Source organism: Sturnira hondurensis, unplaced genomic scaffold (genome assembly GCF_014824575.4).
Source record: "Sturnira hondurensis isolate 20B ecotype Veracruz unplaced genomic scaffold, ASM1482457v3 Scaffold0020787, whole genome shotgun sequence".
Taxonomy (NCBI): Eukaryota; Metazoa; Chordata; class Mammalia; order Chiroptera; family Phyllostomidae; genus Sturnira; species Sturnira hondurensis.
The window spans coordinates 2,782,242-2,802,973 of NW_028093418.1; the positions used below are offsets into that span (position 1 = coordinate 2,782,242).

The following is a 20,732-nucleotide window of genomic DNA, read 5'->3' on the forward strand; positions in this document are numbered from 1 at the left end:
CCCAGCGGTCAGTTTTCAGTTCTCAACCATCACCAGCATCCGCTCACTCCTTCCAGGACATCACTGAACATTACTGACATCACTGACATCACTGACATCACTCCTTCAGGACTCCCTGAACTGCTGCAACAGTTGCCCAGCTGACCTCTGTTTCCTATCGTCATGTCCTCCTATCACTGATTGCGGTGGTCCCCAACCTTTGTGGAACCAGGGACCAGTTTCTGTAACTACCTCTTTTGTACTTCTCGATCCCCTCACCTCTTCATTCATTCCCCCACGCCCACCTTCCATCAAGGAACCATCAAAACGCTCCCTGGGCCCTGGCTGGTGCGGCTCAGTGGATTGAGTGCTGGTCTGCAAACCAAATGGTGGCTGGTTCGATCCCAGCCAGGGCACGTGGCTGGGCTGCAGGCCAGGTCCCCAGTACCGGGCGCATGAGAAGCAACCACACATTGGTGTTTCTCTCCCTCTCTTTCTCCTTCCCTTCCCCTCTCTCTAAAAATAAATAAATTAAATCTTGGAAAAAAAAATGTTCTCTGGGTCCGTGATTTTATTTCTGTTCTTCCTGTTTGCTTAGTCTGATTTTGAGATTCAATTGTTGATACATATGTACTTTTTGCCATTTTATTGTTCATAGTTTTTATCTTCTTTTTTAAAAATAAGTCCCTTTAACATTTCATACAATAATGGTACGATGATGATTAACTCCTTTAGTTTTTTTCTTGTCTAGGAAGCTCTTTCTCTGCCCTTTGATTCTAAATGATAGCTTTGCTGGGTAGAGTAATCTTGGCTGTAGGTCCCTGCTTTTTTCTTACTTTGAATATTTCTTGCCAATCTTGTCTAGCCTGATTTCTTTGGAGAAATCCGCTGACAGTCTGATGGGAACTCCCCTGTGGGTCACTAACTACTTTTCTTCTTGCTGTATTTAAGATTTTCTCTTTATCTTTAACCTGTGGCATTTTAATGATGATGTGTCTTGGAGTGGGCCTCTTTGCATCCATCTTGTTCGGGACTCTCTGTGCTTCCTCAATTGCATGTGAAGTTCCTCCACCACGTTAGGGAAGTTTTCTTTCATTAGTCTTTCAAATAGGTTTCCTTTTATCTTGTTCTTTCTCTTCCCCTTCTGGCATCCCTAGACTGTGAATGTGGGACCTCTCAAGGTTGTCCCAGACGCTGCTTACACTACCCTCATTTTTTTCGGATTCTTGTTTCTTCTCGTTCTTCTGACTGGTTGTTTTTTGTTTCCTTATGTTCCAAATCATTGATTTGATTCTCAGCTTCATCCACTCTACTGTTGTTTCCTTACAAACTGTTCTTTATTTCAATTAGTGTACCCTTTGTTTCTGATTGGATCTTTTTTTATGTGGCTGAGGTCCTCACTAAGTTCCTGGGCATCCTTATAGCCAGCGTTTTGAACTCTGCATGTGACAGATTGCTTATCTCTATTCTATTTAACTCTTTTTCTAGAGTTTCGATTTAGTCTTTCTACAGCTGCTTTGACTCCGTGTCTTGGTAGTGTGGCCTCATATAGTAGGTGTCCCGTAGGGTCCAGTGGCACAGCCTCCCCTGTCACCCAAGATGGGTACTCGAAGTATGCATTTTCTGTGAGCTGAGTACACCCTCTTCTTGTAGTTGAGCCTTGGTTGCTGTTGGCAGATCAATGGGAGGAATTTACCCAGGCCAGTCAGCTGCAAGGACTGGCTATGACTGCTGACCACCAACCTCAGCCCTCTGTGGAGGATCAGCTGTGCAGGGGCAGGGTGGTGGTGCTGTGATGTTGTCTGTAGCTGCCTACTGGTTGTGCAGTCTCTGGGGTTTCCCCAGTGGTGGAGGCCAAGGTCTCCGCCACCTGTGTTGCCTGGCGCCATCCAGTCTGAGCTATAAAGCAATCCGAGAAGGCTGCTACTGGTGCTGGGCTTGATGATTCCCAGAAGAAACCAAGCTGTGACTCTAGGCTGGCTGCTGCTAGTGCTGGTCCTGGGGCTCACAGAGGCCCGTTGTTGCCTGCTTAAAAGGATTGAGGAAGGTGTGAAGCATGAGCCAATACCAGACATTCACATGGAAAAGAAGCTTGTAATTTCACTGGGGTGGAGTCTCGGGGGATCTCCAGGGAGAAGCGCAGTGTGAGCCAGATTGATGGAGTCTCAGATATGGCACCAGCTTGCCAGATCAGTTGTGGGGAAGGCTTAGCAAAGGGACAATGGCCTCTGCTCACCATGATGCCAGACACTTCACTCTCTCCCTGCGTATCACTGGTGCCTTTCAAGTTGCCACCCCGGTGCTGGGGCTCAGAGGGAGGAGTCTGAGTAGGTGAGTCTGTGTGTGGGTTCTTTAAGAGGGACTGCTTGGGGCTCCAGAAGTTTCTGCCACTGACTCAATCGCCCCTGGATTTTGCAGGCAAAGGTTGTAAGGACTGATCTTCCTGGCACTGCAACCTGGGGCCGAGGGGCCTGTGTGGGACTGGGACTCCTCGGTCCTGAGATACGCCTCCCAAATTGGCATCCACCACACATGGATTTGGGACCAACCCTTTCTGCATCTGCGCCCCTCCTGCCAGTCTGGATGGATGTGGTTTCTTTAATTCCGTGGTTGTCAGACTTCCATTCGACTGGATTTCTGGTGGTTCTGAGTGAAGGTTGCTCTATAGTTTAGTTGTAATTTTGATGTGGTAGTAGAAGGAGGTGAACTGTGTCTGTCTTTGCTGTCATCTTGAGTGGAAGTCTTTGTGCGGCCGTTTCAATATTGAAGATGGATGCAAATACACAATTTTTTTGGCATAGTATGCTTTATTATTTCAAGAAAGGTACAGATGCAACTGAAACGCAAGAAAAGACTTGTGCAGTGCATGGAGAAGGCACTGTGACTGATCAAACCTGTCAAAAGTGGTTTGTAAAGTTTCTCGACACTATTGACATTTTGGCCAAATGACCCTTTGCTGTGGGGCTGTCTCAGGCATTGGAAGATGTTCAGCAGCACCCCTGGCTTCTGCTCTCTAGAAGCCAATGGGGGGAGAGAGCCAACATACTCAAAATATCCATCAATGAAGTTATTGGTGAAAATGAAAAACATGTCTTATTTTATGGAAAAAGCAGACTTTTTGGCTAACCCAATACTCTGCACCCAACAGCCAGAGGGAACACAGCCTTCACTCCCATCTTCAGAGAAACCCGAGGCCCGCCCCCACTAGGCTGCTCCTGTCCCTCTAGTTCAGCCGGGGAAACATTGCTGTTATTTTGTCGAATATCACAGCCTTGGTTGGGGCCCCAGGGGTGGGAGGCGTTGGCAACATGCGGCCTGTGGGGCGGCCCGTGGTGAAGGGCAGCAGGGCTCTGTCTGGGGGCAGGGCCGCCCACCCTCCACCCTGTGCAGGGCGGGGAGAGCCTGCAGGGCAAGTTCTGCCTAGGAAATCATCTCTTCTTTCCCAGGTCCTGGAACTCCACCCTCGGCACGGCACGCCTGACATGCTTAGTTATCCGCTGTCCTCAGGGAATACACACGGTGGGCTTTTCTCTGAGGGACAAAAAAGTTGGCTCAGAAATGAGGAAATGGGGACAGAACTGTTGGGTCAAGACAGGAGGTGACGGGGTGCATGCCTGCGGGTCTCAGTCTTCTTGCTGAGGGCAAAGGAAGAGTAGCCCTTGTAGAGGGTGTCTCCAGCCGTCCCCATGCAGGGGCCCTGGAACCACGGGTGCCAGCGGTGGGAACTGGCCTCCATGTGCCCACTCCTGCTCTCTGGGAGGCCTGTTGTCATGGGCAACATCCTTGGCTGTGGGGTGGGACACCTGTGTTCACCCCACACCTGACCCGCTGAGGCTTCTCTGGGTCCCAGGCTCACCCTCAAACTGATCACAGGCTCCACAAAGTTTGCTCACAATTGAGACCTTCTGGCCCTTACTCAGTGGACTTGGGCTGCCAGGCCTTCCCCACCAGCCTGTCCACAGGCCAGACTCCCGGTCCGCATTCCTCTGGGCATAGGGGGAAGGATAGGATGCGGCACCAAGGTCTGGGCAGGGTGGAGGAGGTATGGGAAGGCCTCGCCACTTTGCTCCGCCCCTCAGCTGCTCGCAGGGCCTGGCTCTGTGAGCAGGTGGCTGGGAAGCTCCACGTGGACAACCGCCAGCTTCGCAGGCCCCTTGTCCCTCTCCTGTGCCCTTTGTGGAACAGGATGGGACATCCTGTCTTCTCTTAACCAGTCAAACCTCTATCAGGCTCCAAGCAGAGGCCTGGACAGATGTCCTCAGCCCAGGCCTGTTTTCCTGGCAAAACTCAGTGCAGAACAGGTAACCTCAAAAGAAGGGATGAGGCCGGTCAGAGATGTGGGAGGGGGTAGCAGGGAGAAGCTCCACTGGGTGATGCTGGCAGGGGGTCCATGCCGCAGGGACCCCCGCACCTGCTGCCACAGCCCCAGCCCCGGCCAGGGTCCTGCCATCAGCCCTCTGAGCTCGGAAAGCCACCCCCTCTCATGCTCCCCCAGCCCTGGTAAGCACTCCTGGTGACAGGGATTGTCTCTAGTTCGAGTGCCTGAACGCTGAGGGCAGGCAGGGAGGGGAAGGACATGATTTGAGGGCATAAAGTAAACTAGCCGAGACTGGAAGTCTGCTTTGTATCATTTAATCTGCATCTGGGGAATTGGAGGGTCGGAGATGAAAGAACAAGATTCCAGGTTCTATGGACTCCCCAGCATGGGGAAGGGGCGGGAGGAGGAAACCAGGATGGAGAGCAAGGCTCCTAACAGATGCGCTGACACAGGAGGTGCCAGGGGAGCCGCGGGAGCAGGAGGCCAGGGGATGGGATGGGCCACATCTGAGAAGGCTTTGGGGGGGGGCGGGTAGCCGGCACCGGGTTGGCAGGAAAAGCAAGCAACACGCTTTACAGACATTTCCACCAGAAAAGGCTGGAAAAAAAGTTGGATTGCACTGCGCAGAAAATTTGGGGACCTGCTGTAGCAAACCTTAAATGTTGGGTGTGTGAAGGGAATGGGAAGCTGGGAAATGAAATAGTGCCAGTTGGAGGTGCTTTTGGAAAATGGTGCCTGGCAGCAGGGTGAACTCAGGGCCTGAGGAGGGAACGACGCCCGCGTGGAAGGCAGCCTTTCCGTAGACCGGCTGTTCCCACAGCAGCCGCTGGCTGCAGGCGGCTCTTGCATGCTTTGCACATGGCTGGCCGGAACTGAGGTGTGCCTCAGGGGCAAAAAGGACATGCCAGAGTTTGGAACACACAGATGATGTATTGTAGAACCGTACACCTGAAACCTATATAATTGTATTAACCAATGTCACTCTAATAAATTCAAAATTTTTTAAAGTGCATAACAGATTTTGAAGGCAATTCTAAAAAAGAAATGTAAAACTATTTTTTTAAGATTTTATTTATTTATTTATCTTTAGAGGGGAAGGAGAGAGGGAGGGAAACGTCAATGTATGGTTGCCTTTCGTGTGTCCCCTGCTGGGAGTTGGCCTGCAGGGAACCCGCATGCAACCCAGGCATGTGCCCTGACTGGGAATCGAACCGCGATCCTCTGGTTCGCAGGCCTGCGCTTAATCCACTGAGCTACACCAGCCAGGGCTAAAACTATTTTTTATATTGATGACATGTTGAAACACTAATATTGTAGCTATGTGGGGGTAAGTAAGATATATTATAAAAATGAATTTTACTTGTTTCTTTCACTTTGAAAAAAATGTATCAACTAGGAAATGAATTAAAAATTACCCATGTGGCTTGCCTTATATTGCTATTGAGCAAGTCTATTTGTAGAATATGACTTTCAGAAGACATGGAATGGAATTGAGAAAAATTAAGTGGGGGGCAGTGGGGACTCGTAGCTGGGAGCTGCTGTGCCGCTCATGGGGACCAGCCTCTGTGTCACAGGAGTGGTCGAGGCTGGCGTTATCCTCCAAACGGAGCTCCCGGCACACGGTTCCCCTTCCCATGGATTTCCTATGGAAGGGGGATTCTGCCAAACCCACTGTGAGAGATGGAGTTTTAAAGAGACAACGAGTAGCCTGTGAGGTGTCTGGAAGGAGGCCAGAGAGCAAGGAGGACAGAGGTACCGGGACAGAGGTAGAGGGCGCCACAGAGCCACAGGGAGCCATAGCTGGTGGGGGGTCTGGGGCCTCAGAGGGGTGAGAAGAGGTGGAGACCCCAAGGGCACCCCCTGGCCAGGCTTGCGGCCCCCTTGGCCGCGCTCACTCAGGAGACCGCAGGCGGTACCGGAAGCGCACATCGTGGCTGGGCTGCGTGGTGCCAAAGCCCCAGCGCTGGGGGTCCACGGGCGGTATGGGCGTGCCAGGGTCCACCAGCTCCAGGTGGAAGTGCGTGATCATGAGCAGGACGAAGAGCTTCATCTCGCTCAGAGCCAAGAACCTCCCGGGGCACATGGAGACGCCCGAGCCCCACGGCATGGTGTAGTGGTGGATCTTTCTGCCTGCCTTGTAGAAGTCCACCTTTCGGCTGCCATCAGGGTTCAGGAAGCGGTCATACTTGAAGGCAGTGGGCTGGGGGTGGATGTCAGGGTCCACGTGCACTGAGAGGTAAGGGAAGAGAGCCACGATGTCCCCGCCGCGGAGCTGGTACTCCTCCCCGCTGGCCATCTTCAGGGTGTGGTCGCCATTCACCACCCTGAGGAGGGTGGGTGCTGCCCGCAGGCGTAGCGTCTCCTCCATCACGCTGTCCAGCACCGGGGTGTGCTGCAGGGCACTGACCTCCAAGTTGAAGGGCTGCCCGGCCTCCAGCCTGGCCTCCCCCAGGACCCGGGCCGCCTCCTCTCTCAACGCCTGCATGGCTTCTGGGTGCTTCAGCAGGAACAAGAGGGCCCAGAACGAGGTGGGCCCTGTGTTCCCCTGGGAGGCCCAGAGCATCATGAAGTTGAACTTGTCCTGCATGGCCTGGGCTACTCCCTGCTCCCTCAGAAACTGAAGCATGCAGGCTATCCAGTCGCTGATGCCCTCCTTCTCCAGGCTGCGTTTCACAGAGAAGGTCTTGTGGAAGAGACGCTGGAGCCGGCCCACTTCTAGCCACTCCCGGGGCCCCAGCAAGGAGTAAACGAACCTGGGGAACAGGCAGTCGTACTTGCGGAACTGCACAAACAACTCCTCCGCCTGCAGTAGGTCCTGCTCCGTGTCTTTTGTGTAGCCAAACAGGCTCAGGTAGCCAGCCTGGAACAAGGCCTTGTAGCAGAAGTGAAAGAGGCCATCCTCTTGCCAGCTCCTGGCATCCGGACGCTGGCCCGTGGGCCCCAGTATGACCAAGGACAGGCAGTCCCGCATGGTTTTGTTGAGCTCCTCCAAGCCGCCGCCCATGAGGTGCTTGGTGCTGGCTGAGTGTATCATCTGGTGGTCTCCCGGCCCCGACTGGTACCCAAATACCTTTAGCACCAGTTTTTCAGCATACTCCACAAAGTCTAGCTTCCTCTTCACATCCCTGAGGATGGGGCCGAAGGAGAGGGGGTCCATGAGAAAGGTGAAGTACTGGCCCCCGAGCTGCACCGTGAACACGTCTCCATGCTTGGCCCTCATGTGCTTCAGGAATTCCAGCATATTCTTCCGGAAAGCCATGGCATGGCCCAGCCAAGGCACAGAGCCTTTATCCAGAGGGGGCTCCTTGGGCCTGCGCTGCCGGAGCAGCCCCCGCAAGCACAGGCATCCCACCACGGCCACCAGCAGGGCTCCCAGCACCAGACCACAGAGCACCATGGCTGTGCTCTCCCCGGTTAAGATCTGGACACGCTGCTCTCTGGGTGCTGGCCAGCGGCTGGGAGGCCTTGACTGTGGGAAGGTCTGTCTGTCCACCTGGACCTTGCCCATGTCTGCAAGTTATGATAAATAACCCTGGCAAAACAGCAAGTGGGGGTGGAATGAGCGCTTGCTAGAGCCTGCTGCTCATGTGGGAGACCACTGGGAGCAGGAGACAGCCTCTGGCTTATGGCCACAGCCTCCTTGCCAGCTTCAGACAATGCTCTGGCCTCTTCAGACTCAGTTCCAGCATCTTCTCCACAAAGCCTTCCTTCTCACTCCCACCCCCTTGCTTGCTCACCACCCACAACTTTATTTATTCATGTGCACTAAATAAAGTAATGATTTGCTAATTTGCTATCTGATTTATCAGAAATGCACCAAGCACTCAGTTTCATATCCACCCTTGTTTCCTATGACTTCAGTCTCTGAGCCTCTGGCCTCTGGCCCGCAGGCCCAAGTGGCTTGCACACTTCTCTAACCAGTACAGGCTGGAGATATTGAAACTAGGAAACGCTGGCGATAACAGAGACCTCAAACGGATGGCTTTATTTCACAATAGGGTTCCCGTGAACTGGGGACTTTGACAGCTGCCCTGGCCTGGGTGAGGTGAGTTGGCTATTTACTCAGGGCCTCTGTGACACGTCAGGTCAGGTCCCAAGGAAAAATCTGTGCCATTGACTCTGACGGTTTAGTCTAGCAGCCTCACCCATTGCTGCAATAGGTGAAGTTCAGACTCAACTCAGCCACTTCTGGTCACCCCCCAAGTGACTCTAACTTTCTCAGTGACCTGCAAACAGGGACTCTGTCTCCTCAAATAACCAGAGGATGCCACATGCCCTCTTGAGTGAGTCTCCTTTGCCTTTTGCAGCTCCCTTCCACAGGAGCTGGAAATAGTCACACTACCTCCGTGAAGTCTTCTCTGATTGCTTAGGGCACAGCAAGTACTCAGCCCCATGAACTTTCTCCAGCGTTAGCATCCACTAGGAATCTTTGGGCCAACTCCAATGAGCTGAACTTTGTCCCCCAATTTTTGATGGGTGGCAGCACCACCTTACAGTCATTCTCTCTTTTACTCATTCATTTCCTCACGCCCACTCATTCATTCATTCCCCCCTTCCTCGGAACAGCCCCATCTATCCACCAAACAGACACTCACTTGCCACCTACTGCCAGAATTTTTGCTACAATCCTGAATGAGATAGACACAGTCTCTGCCTCCTTAGAGTTATGGCCTAAGGAGGGGGAAGAGGTATTAAATCACTGCCCAGAGAAATGTGTCATTCCAATCGTGTGAAGTGCTACAAAGGAGAAGAGCAGAGTGGGAAGAGGGTGGGGAGTCGGGAAGACTCCGTTGATCCATTAAGTAAGGGCCTGGAGGATGCCATGGAGGGCAGGACCAATAAACTGGCATTGGTCCCACTGAGACGGTGTGAAGTGTCTAGAACAAAGTGGAGTCGTTCAGGTCAACCAAGATGGCTGCCAGTCAGCCATGACACTTTGGTTCAAGAGGGAAGCTACCCAAGTCAGAGCAGACACATCTGACGAGGAGACACACCTGAGATGTCTGCACATGTGACCAGAACAGCCATATCCACAGAGGGGGACCACCTGTAGATAGGCTCCTGGGAGGATTCCCAGCTTGGCATCAGGGGAGCGAAGACACTTATCAAGAGACCCAGAAGGGTGGAGTCCACCGCTCCCAAGGTACAACTGAGGCAGGGCCAGACCACTGCCGAGACAGCCGAGCTCCACACCCCGGAGGGCTGCTCCACGCCACACTGATCGCCCTTGGCATCGACCGCTGGAGGCTCTGGCCAGCTGGACCGAGGACTTTGCCTGCCCTGCTGCCCACCTGGCTCCGGAGACTTTTTCTTGCAAGACGCCGACAATTCCCTTGCCCACCGCGGTGTCTCCCAGGCCTGCAGACTAAGATTCTGGGACTCAGGTTCATCATGCCCCATTGATTGCTGTGTGCATATGTTATATTTCTCTTAGATTGTGAGAGTGTGAGTAGGATATTAGTGTGTGTTGATGTTCTACTTTGAATGAACCTGCATTTAATAAAAGCTGAGTGAATAGCATGGTTACCGTGTGTGACCTGTGTGTATTCCTTGGTGCCCGGCTGCTCAGCAGGCAGCAAGTGGAGCAGCTGCCTGGTTGACTTACAGGAAAGACTCTGTCATGAACACGCGTGACCAATGCCAGGCCAGGTCGATGGGAGCTGTGTGTGGTGGTGGTGCCCCTAGAGGTAGGTGGGCGGCTCAAAGCATGTGGCAGGGCGGCATTGAGGTACAGGATGTGCACCCACTCGGGCCAGTGTGGCTGCCCCGCGCAGGGAAGAGCCTCCAGCAGGGTACAGACTCCGTAGGCTTGGCGCGGATGTGCGCTCGGCCCATCACGCTGCACAGAACCCTCTCACACCAGCCCGTGGGGCCACCGAGGCATCTGGATCCAGCCCCTAACGGGCCACAGGATGGACAGGCAGTGACTACTGGCTTCTGCGGGCGGAGGCTGGCCTGCCCCAGGGAAATCGGCCCCCGCAGCTGCCGTCCCAGCCCTCCCAACTCTCCCGTGGGGACCGTGGCCACTGATCCACAGAGAGCAGGGAGAAGCCACCGCACGCCTCTGCCTTCCACCCTTCCTCCGACTCCGTGGAAGGGTGGGGGCGAGGTCATGAAAATGCGCCACAGGGTGGCCTTGGAGGAATCAACAACAGGCCAGGTGGCCTCGCAGGTGGCCTCCAAGTGGGCGCGCTAGGGCAGCCACAGGCCCAAGAGCAGGAAGGGCGGCGACCCCTGCGCGACCGCACCTCTGGGCCAGCGCAGCGGGCGAACCTCAGTGCCGAGGCGCCCTCTGCCGGTCGGTGCTGGGGATTTGCACCGACTCGCTGGGAATCTGCTGAGCGGTCAGTAAAGGAGCGGACTGGGGCCGCGGGAAGACTGGCGCCAGGGGCGCCTCCTTCCCTCCCGCCGCCACCGCTGTTGCCAACCTGCGTGATGGCTCACACTCCCGGGAGCTCTCACATGCCACGCCCCGCGGGAGCCTCGTTTCATTGTCCTTCAGCATTTTGTGTGCTTGTTTATCGCCCCATTTGCACATTCCATGGTGGGCAGCGGTGTGGATTGAGTTCTCTGTACAGGGCGCCAGCGAGTCTCTGGTCCCGTCTGCTCTCATCTTGTACTGCCCAGGACTCTGAGCAACTGGGCACTGACCAGAGAGGGGGTTCTGTTGACCTGTCATGGTTCCTACAGTGGGGTTCTCTGTGGGCTCTGTGGTCCAGTCTCACTGTCTGTGCCCCATTCTTGTTGGCCCTTTGTTCCAATTCTAGATGACATCGGCTGCTCCCCCAAGGCCTGCCACTTGTGCGTGCTGTACTCCCCGCCCATGCAATGGTGGCACCGTTGAAATACATAGAGACGCAGGAGAGAATCGTTTCATGCTGCCTACAGATAGGGTGATAGTGTCACTTAACTTAGGGATGGGCTTACTTTCGGTTCCTCCGACTGCCTAGCCTTCAAGGATCCTTCCTTTTTGCAGAAATTGAAGGCAACTTTGTCATGGCAGCCGGGCTCTTGCCTGTCTGGCCCAAGGTCAACCAGCTGCCAGTCGGCATCACCTACACCTGTGTTGACCTAACACTAAAAGCCAAAGTGAGAGGCAGCCAGTGTTTATGTGAGACCACAGGGTGGCTCTTTGGGAAGCTCTGATTCAGGCAGAAACCCAAACAGTGTTCCGATTGTGGGCTAAAGGGGAAGGGGAATGATTGCGTGACTAGAAAGGATGAAATGTACCAACAGATGACGGCCAGACTGTATAGAAAAATAGAAATCTGACCTTCAATCTTCAGTAACCCGTCCAGGAAGCCAAAATAATCCCGTAGCCCACTCCTCCAAAGCCAGAATTTGATGCATGCGGTCCTTTAGCCAATTGCAAGAGATGTTTCGCCTCTAGCTAACCCTCATGCCAACACTCTCCAGCCAGGGTGTACCCGAAGCCTTCCCCTTTTCCTACTATAAACCTTTGCCGCTTCTCTGTCCTACTTGGAGACTCGGCCAGATGCAAGTGAGTGACTGTGGCTGACTCCCTTGCTGTAATAAACTGAATAAATCATGTTTGCTTGTTCTCGTATGAGTGGTCTCCACAACTCTGTTTAAAAGCTTAACTTCCTGATGTGCTGCGTGATGCTGGGCAAGCCATTTCCTCTCTTCGGGCCTTATTTTCTTCAATTGAAAAACTGGTTTGTTTTATTCAACAACTATTCCTTGGCCCGTAGAGAATTTGGGCCCTCAGAGGTGCTAGACATTGGGCGGCCGTCTGAGGCACAAAGATGAACCTATGGAGGAAGTAGGCTGTTCTCTGGGGATGTAAAACCCAGTGAAGGCAGGCAGGTACGTGGACAGGACTAGTCAAGTGGAGTGTGTGCTGCTCTGTGTCAGCATGCACGCTGCAAGGGGAGGTGGAGAAGGGAGGTCGTGGGAAGACCGCCCGGAGAGGATCCCCAGAGGCAGCCTCCCCTCCGGCTGCCAGCTCTCCTACCCACCCCAATCCCTGCAGCGCATGCCCTAAGGATGGGCAGTGTTTCGGTGGCTCCTTCTCTGAGGACGAATAGACCTGCCTGGTCCCACTCAGGGGGCCCCGTACAGGGACGTGATGCTGGAGAATTAGGGGGCGGTGGCTGCCCTGGGTAAGGCCCTTCAGAGTTTCCTGGTTCCTTCATCCTCAGAGAGCCCTTGGCCGAGCAGCAACTTCAGGCTCTTGGATTCTTCATGGCACGACCTCAGTGGTTCCTGGGAAGCAGGAAGTCCTGGTGTTGATTCGGCCTCTCATAGGACCTCCTTGCCTTGGGGTGAGAGCTGCCCACCCCCTAGCCCTGTGTTGTGGGCACAGTGGGAAGAGACCAGATTCCTGGTGCCCCACCGAGGCCTCAGTTCCCCATCCATCAGTTTGGAAGTCCTGGCCCCAAACCAGCCCGGTCTTGCGTATGTGAACTTGAGCGCTCGAAGAGAGGGCGAGAACCAGAAAGCTCCATTGTTCTGCAATCGCCCATTGGCTCACTCACACTCATGGAGCATCTGCTGTCCTGTCTACTTCCTGACCTTTGGAAGCCTCTGACCCCACCGCCCTGGGTCTCTTGCCCATTTCCCTGGTGGTCCTTCTCTTGTTCTCCCCAGTAATGTCCCTTCTTTCCCCTTCTGTTCCTGGAGACACTGGCCTGGGAGGAGCCCTGGGATTACTCTGTGTCCCCCAACTCACCTGCCTGTCCCATTTCCTTCCCCTCGAACAGCATTCCACTTCCCAAACCGGCTGATTTCCCAGCTGCAGCGAGGAGAAGCACCCGGTGCAGCGCTCCTCAGGGGGCGCTGGATGGAGAGGGCCCGAGGGGCACGTCCCCAGGTGAGTGGGGACACCTGTGTCAGTCATCTGAGCAGTTCCCTTGTCTCCATCTTTACAGTCTAATGGGTATGTCAGACACGCATGGGACCGCCTTCTGTCCTCCGTCCCCACGGTTTCCCACCTTCTCGTTTTATTCACCCTGGCTCCTCTGGGTGCCGTCTCCGTTCACCTTTTCTCCTCGTCTCCGCAGCTCTTATCATGGCTGCTGCGTCTTTACCCCCTGAATTTTCTGTTTACTCTGATCTGAGGGGGCCTTTCTACTTTCCTGGCCTGCTCATAACCTCCAGCAGATAGAAGTTATAACCACCCTTCGGAGCATCATGGCCATCTCTGGCGTTAGAAATCAAGACGTTTCAATAGCCCTGGTCGGTGCGGCTCAGTTGGTTGGACCGTTGTCCCATAACTGAAAGGTTGCGGGTTCGATTCTCAGTCAGGGCACACGCCTGGGTTGCTGGTTCGCTCCCTGGTCAGGGTGAACCATACGCACAGATCCCCGGTCCGGGAGGGTACCACAGGCAACCAGTCGACGTTTCTCTCTCACATAGATGTTTCTCTCTTTCCCTTCTTCTCACTTTCTCCAGAAGCAGTGAGAAAATGTCCTCTTGTGAGGATTACACAAAGGAAGAAGAAGTTTTGATAACCCTGAACCAAAAGGTTCTTATTTCTCAGGGATTTCTGGGGGGAAAGCCCCGGCACTCCTGTAGGCCCCGCGCAGGGCTTTGCTGCTCCCGACTTCTCACTGGCCCCGTCCCGTCTTCTTCCCCCAGGGACACTTCCATGGTCACAGTGAGACTCGCACTCTTCCCTCAGCTTCTCCATTCTCACAGTTCCTGGCTTTGGCTGTCAGTCTTTCCATGTAAGAAGCTTCCAGTTCCAACTGGCTTACAGAGTAAAGAGGAATTTATTGCTTCCTGTAACTGGGAAGCCACGGGGAGAGGGGCTGCAGGTAGTTTGAGTGGAATTTCAATCTCTGCTCATCTCTGTCTTTGTGTGTCGGCTTTGCCTGCAGTCTGGCTCCTCTCGGGGTGGGGGGGGGGGGCGAGGTGATTGGTCATTGTGAACCACACCCAGGGGAGCACTGAGACAGGCCTCCTTCAGGCCTTAGCTGCCGCTGCCCAGAGTCCCGAGTGACGCTCCCATGAATCATCTTAAGCCTCGTCCCAGCTCTAAATCAGTTACTGTGGCCAGGGAAAGGCTGCGTGCTGACAGACTAGGCCCTGAATTGATCTCTCAGGTGGTGAACGGGGTGGGACAACTGGCTTAGTTTAGACCAATGAGGGGCCCACACTGGGAGCTGGGGCTGGGATCATTCCCACCCAAAGGGCGTGGCTACTCCGTAATGGGGAGAGGGGCGGGATGGATGGAAGGAGATGACTACCAAGTGAGCTCTGCATTCGCAGGATCTCCGTGCTTCCTCTCCCTGCCACCCCAGGGAATGTCCCATCGGTGCTTCAGGCAGAAAGCCAATAATAGCTAAGTTATTCCTTAGGCCAAACCCGAACTCCCTGACCTGCAGCGGACCCTGGAGCACAGTCTCCCACTCTCCAGCTGGCTTTTGTCTCGGAGAAGCGAATCCTCAGGGAACACATAGTTCCTTGGTTTCGGCAGCAAACGGCAGCATCAGGAGGTCGTCATTTGGAAGGTGCAGAGTTGATTTGTTTCCTGGGAGGCATCAGACGGGAGTTACAAAGAGACGTTTCTGAGCCCAAAGAGTAGTCCGTTGGAGTGGATCGTTGTGCGTAGCGGTGTCCACCGCTGGAGTAAGAAGGGGCCTCTGGAAATGGCTGGGTGAGGGTGTGAGGTCGTTTCTTCCGGCTGCTATAGACGGCCGCACAGTTGACCCTTTGGGGAAAGAGATGGCAATGGATGGACGGCTGGGAAGGAGGGAAACCGGGAGACCGCCATTTCCTGACACAGCCTCCGAGCAGCTCTTTGCAGGCCCACCCTTCCCGCTTCTTTCTCAGGCGCGGGGTGTACGAGACCTTAGTCTTTCCCGCTTCTTCTTGACATCTTACAGTGTGTGATCCGCGTTTACATTTTGGGGAACTGATGGGCTGACAACTTCCCTGTTCCTTTATTTCCTGTCCTTCATATTCCTCTGCCTCTCGAGTTTCGGGTCATCTGTTCCCAGTCTCCCCACCCACCTGCGTGCCCTTCCCCAACTTCCGCCTCTGCTCCTTCCCTCATGGCCCCGCCCCTCCCCCTGAGCCAGCCTTCTGTGTATCTGGGCAGGCTGTCCACTTGGTGGTTGTTGTTGTTGTGTACGTATCACCCTGCCCTGCATCAGAAGGCTCCGCCCGGACACGGTGTTCCCCTCGTGCAGCGGGGCCTGGCATGGAGTCACCCGGCTCACAGCGTGCCCGGTGTACCCCGAACTCCCCAACCAAGAGCCAACCCAACCCCCAAGCTTCCAGCTTCGCCTGGGATTGGCATGGTTAATTCAATTCGGTAGATCTGGGGTCTTGCACTCCGCGTGAACAGATGGGCTACAGTCGAGCAATATTTAAAAGTAAACACTTGTGTTCTACTTATGTGTTAGTTGTCAGGGATCCAAAAATGTAATGTATGGCCCTTGTCCCAGCAGAGCGCACAATCTAATGATAGGACATTATACGGAATTGTCAAATTACAGCAAAAAGTGATGCTGTAGAAGAAGTGTGAAGGAGACCCTGCGAGAAGGAGAACGAAAGGGTAAGGAGGAGGCGGCCTGCCCGGCTCTGCCACAGGCGGTTTGCGGTGCGCTCTTCCTAGCAGCCCCGGGACGGGTTGCAGGAGAAGACGGCACTTCCTTGTGGTGTGAAATGATGAGGCAGATTCATCTTACCGCTCCCCCTCCGTGCGTGACAGGCTCCAAGCTCGGGTTCTGCCAGCGAACCACAGAGGATTCTTGACTTCTGACCAGGTCTGCTGCCCTGAATCCCGGTTTGTTCTTCTCCTGCTATAAACTGGACCACCTGGAAGGAATTCCGACGTGTCCTCGTCAGAGTCAGTGAATTATTTCCCAAAAGCTCCTCTCCCCCCAGGCTTAGTCGGACGCTGGGATCTGCAGCCCTCAGAAATTCTATGCCTGGTAGATGCCTTTTGCTTTTGGTGGCTTGTTGTGTGTTAGCTCTGTCTTTCCATTTCGGCTAGATCAGGGTCTCTGAGACACAGGGGTGGCCCTGGGAGAGGAAAGGATATATTAATACCACTTGGTGACTTTAACCCAAGGCTGAATCAAAGCGTAGAACGGCTTCGCCGTGGAGTGTGGCCACACGGTGGTGCTGTTTACCTCTTCAAGGCCTCATTGTTTAAAACATCCCCCTCTGGCACCCCTGATCTGGGACCACCCGGCTGCATCCAGTCCCGCCAGCCAGCCCTGAAGCTCAGTGCATTCCCTCCTTGGCCTGCCTTCTGAGGGATTACTGTCTGCCATGGCCGAAGCTGTTCAGGGGCCCCATCACCCGAGACCCCTGGATTTGTCCTCAGAGGCAAACCAGTGACTGCCGACCTTGAGAATCAGTGACTGGCGTGTGGAATTGGTGCTGCCCCTCCTTCACCCTCTAGACCAAGGGTCCCCCACCTCCAGGCTCCAGACTGGTACCAGTCCCAGCCAGTTAGGGACTGGGCCACACAGCAGGAGGTGAGCTTGAATCATCCACAAGACATAGCCCCTTTCACCAGGGGCATGAAAAAAAATGGTCTTCCACAGCACAGGTCCCTGACGCCAGAAAGGCTGGGACCTGCTGTCCTAGGCCGCTGCCTGGGTGCGGGAACAGGGTAGGGGCACCACAGCCTCATCGAGGGCTCTGTGGGCACGGCCGTGGCCAGGGTGGCGGAGAAGAGCTGTCCTTTGATGAGCCCCCATAAGGTGTTAAGCTCCTGACATTCACCGTCTGAAACTTTCCAACGCCCATCATGCGGTAGGCGTTACTTCCATTTCATAGACCAGGAAACTGAGGCCGGGTGGGTGTGGGATCTGTCCGAGGCTACACAGCCCAGGGGTGCTCTCCACAGTTCCCAGGTTCTCTTTCTCTGGGCGAGTTGTAAGACAGCGCCCCACCTGGGGAGCATTCCAATTAACTTAGGGAGACCACTTGGGAGACCATCTTAGGGAGACCATCCCTGTAGCATTCCAATTAACTTAGGGAGACCACTTCTAAGAGTACGTTTAATCAGAAAAAGGTGACAGCAACTTCAAATTGATGAAAGAGAGCTGCTTTTATTGAGAGGGAAATGGCCACAGTCTATTGCTAAGTGAGGAAAAGCGAGCTTGAGAATAGCGAGTTGGTCCTCAGTGGGGGCGAACAGTGAGAGGATTGTGCCCGCTGCCCAGATCGGGGAGGCTTCCCCAGCTCCCCACCCCTCACCCTCCTCCAAGGGCGAACCACATCCATTGTGTGCTGCCGGTGAGTGCTGTCTGCTCTGCATACAAAGGAAATGACTGTGCATGGCATTTAGCCTGTGAGATGTTCCATGGTGTTGCATTTAGCAGAGGCCCTTTAAAATCGCGGAGCGCCGTCCCACCGACTGAATACACTGCAGGTTGGTGGACATTTGGGTGTGGATAAAGTTACTATGAACCTCCTTCTACGTGTCTTCTGGCTGACGCCGTCACTCACCTCCTGAATGTTCGGGTTGTTTCCAGTCTGAGACCACATGAATAATGCTGCAATGTGTGTTCTTTACCTGGCTTTCGGTGCCCATCGGCAGGCGATTCTGCTGGGGGCAGGTCGGGGAGCGGCTGTGCTGGGTCAGAGAGCACGTGGATGTTCAGTTTCAGGAGACAGCCAGAGTGTCTGCCAACATGGTGGTAGTCATGCTTGTGATGGACATTCGGTACCGGACGCAGGGTGTGTGGCAACGTTCCCCGGATGAGTACATGGAGAGGGAGGGAGCAGGGGGACAGGGAGCGGGAAAGGACGAGACAGAGATTGTCATCGTTGCAAACATGGTTTGTCACAGAGTCACGGGCACACCTAACACTGATTCTCATTAGTTAGCTTTCATCTTGGAGGGCAATGCTTCAGCCTGGTCCCAGGTGCTTGCAGGGAGCCCAGCTGAAGACCTCTGGTCTCTAACATGTCCAGGCACTTAATGAACATCACTAACTAAGCTATTAACCCAGGTGCCAGCCCCCAATGAACTCCAGGGCTGTGGACTCCACGCCCTGTCCTCTCTCCATCAAGGAGCATGCAGACTCTTCTGTCCTGGGGCACTGTGCACAGCCCACCCGGAGGTGATTCAGGGCACACAGGCTCTGTCTGTGCTTCCCATAATGGAGGGGTTGGTATCAGCCACATACTCCGGCTCCCCAAAGGGGCTGTGGGGTGCCACAAAGAAGAGCTTGTCTTTCTGAGGCTTTGCAGGGGAGAGCAACGGTTTTGGCGACTCTCAGCGGGTCCTTCCACATTGTGGACTCACAGCACACCCACACACCTTGGAGCCGGGATCCGGGCCCTATGCCCAGGCGTCCCTGGCCTCTCGCCTCTGCTCATCAGCGCCCAGCCGGCAGGATGGTTCCTTCCCAGCACCTGAGACCCTGCTTCAGGCAGCTGCAGCTGCCTGAGCCCTGGGCAGGGCTTTTATTGTGAAAGGAGCTCCCCCCTTCCGTGCTTTCGGGGAAGTGGGAAGGCTGGGCCGGGAGCAGCAGGGACTTTGCAAACTCTGCAAATGTCCCTAGCTGATCTCGGTGGCTCCGGGCTGCGGGAGGACTCCCGCAGACCCCCCAGATCCCTAGCACATTCGCCCAGACCTCCTCTAGTAACTCCACCCAGGGAACATCCTGCGTGCATCGCTTGTCCAGGAGTTGTCGTGGGGCAGCTTGGCTGCTGGGAAGCTGTGGACTTGGGTCTGAGAAACCCAAGTCCAGGAAGCCCTGCGAGCCGAGCCCCCGTGCTGGGCGGCCCGGGTGCAGCAGGATGAGCTGGTGAGCCGAATGAGCACCGAGGAGCGGTCCAGCCACACCTCGGGGGACATGGTAGGAGCTGCGGGAGGGGAAGCTCTGCGGAAGGGTGGGGTGGGTGCCCAGTTGGGTGGCCACGGGCAGCACGCAGAGCCCTCAAGGCTTCTGGGGCCAGAGTTGCTCCCCAAGTTTCCACGGGAGCGGTGGCAGCTGTCATTTCTGCGCCCAGGACAGGGGTGGTCCGCTTGAGGTGCTGCTTCCCCTGGCGGGGAGCATGGGGGTTTGGGGCTTTTGTTACGGACCCGCGCGCCCTGGCTGAACTGTAACTCTCTCCCCGCTCCACACGGAACTTGATCCAATCCACAGTGCAGGAGAGGAGAGGATTCTGAGGGGCACTCAGGGCTGCCTCTGATGGGTGAGGCACCTGGAAGTCACTTTATTTACTGGAAAAAGCATGTGAACTTTATATTGTCTTCTACAGCTGAGCCACATTTGAATACTAAAAAGCAATGATCTGCATTTATGACCATAGAACCACATTGGCACTAGTAAGGTGCGGACGCTCAGCTCCCAGTGCCCCGCCCCCCTCCACCTCCCAGGACCACAGGGCCCGTGTGGGGGTGCTGGTCAATCCGCATGTCATTCGGGAAGCTGGGGACCTCGTGAAAGTAGCTCTTCCATCAACTGAGCTCACAGACACCAAGAAGCAGGAAAGATAGACACTTTGAGAAAGTGACCCAGACAGGCAGGCACTGGCTGGAACCAGCCAAGGACGAGGCTGGGGGCCAGGAATCCTCTGGAGGAACTTCAGTTTGCCCATCCGTAAAAGGAGAGGCTGGACCAGACGGTCACGGAGGCTCCATTTGGCTCCAAAAGTAGATGATGGGTAACTGAGGCTGAAGTTGGAGCCCAGCCCTGGTGGTGGCCTCTTCTTAGCATGGACAACTTAGAGAGTGGGAGAAAGAAGGGGTTCTCAGCCCTGGTTCTGACTGCTCCCCAGAAGTATCTGGGGGGGCAGACACAGGATGTTTTTAAGGCTCCCCAGGTGATCGAAGCATGCACCAGGACTGAGAACCCCAGACCCTGAAGGCTGAGGGACCAGGAAAGGTGGGGGGGGGCTCCAATCTGCCCTTCCCCAGGGTCCCTGCCTCTGCAGAGCAGCCGTAACACCTCTCTCTGTCTCAGGTCCTAACAGGGAAGGGTTTGGTGAAATTCACCAGGGAAATGGCACACGCGCCTCTTGGGGGGCCCTCCCACAGAGAAACCTCTTTAAACTCATCAGAACTGGGCTGTGAAAAAACGCGGCCAGCTTCTCTGAAGAGGGAAGCTTTCACACAGTGATTCCTTACCGAGGCCGAATCGTGGATCCAAGGTGCCTAAGGAGGGAAAGCCCGAGTCAGAAATACAAAGCCGATAGTCTGGAATCCTTGAATGTCTTTCCACAAAGTAACCCCAGCGCTGCAGGACCTGAGGGCGTCTCCGATCGTCCTGACGGGGTGCTGGCCTCTGCCAGACTGGGGAGCGGGTTTCTGGAGCTGAGACGGAACCTGCCTTGCTCTTCTTAGGTAATGGCGGGAGGCTTGATGTGTGCTGAACCTCTGAGCTTGGCTGAAAAATAGTGGATGAAGTTAAGACTCTTACTGCCAAATTTTTAAAAAGTTTTCTTTCTGATTCTTGGGGGGTAAGTAATTGACAGCCATCCAGCCAGCTTCTGTCTT

General features: G+C 54.8%; 2 protein-coding genes across 2 annotated transcripts in view; one reads left to right on the forward strand and one right to left on the reverse strand.

Moving 5' to 3' along the window:
- Positions 1 to 5,955: 5,955 nt before the first annotated feature.
- Positions 5,956 to 7,793, reverse strand: CYP8B1 (cytochrome P450 family 8 subfamily B member 1). Its single transcript, XM_037030627.1, has one exon. The coding sequence runs from the start codon at positions 7,692 to 7,694 to the stop codon at positions 6,189 to 6,191; it is 1,506 nt and encodes a 501-aa protein (XP_036886522.1). The 5' UTR covers positions 7,695 to 7,793; the 3' UTR covers positions 5,956 to 6,188.
- A 10,954-nt stretch (positions 7,794 to 18,747) lies between these two features.
- Positions 18,748 to 20,732, forward strand: part of GASK1A (golgi associated kinase 1A) — a 31,194-nt gene continuing 29,209 nt past the window's right edge. Inside the window, exon 1 of the mRNA XM_037030606.1 lies at positions 18,748 to 19,089. Coding sequence (XP_036886501.1) covers positions 19,048 to 19,089 — 42 coding nt within the window. The 5' untranslated portion in view covers positions 18,748 to 19,047. The remainder of the gene's footprint in view (positions 19,090 to 20,732) is intronic.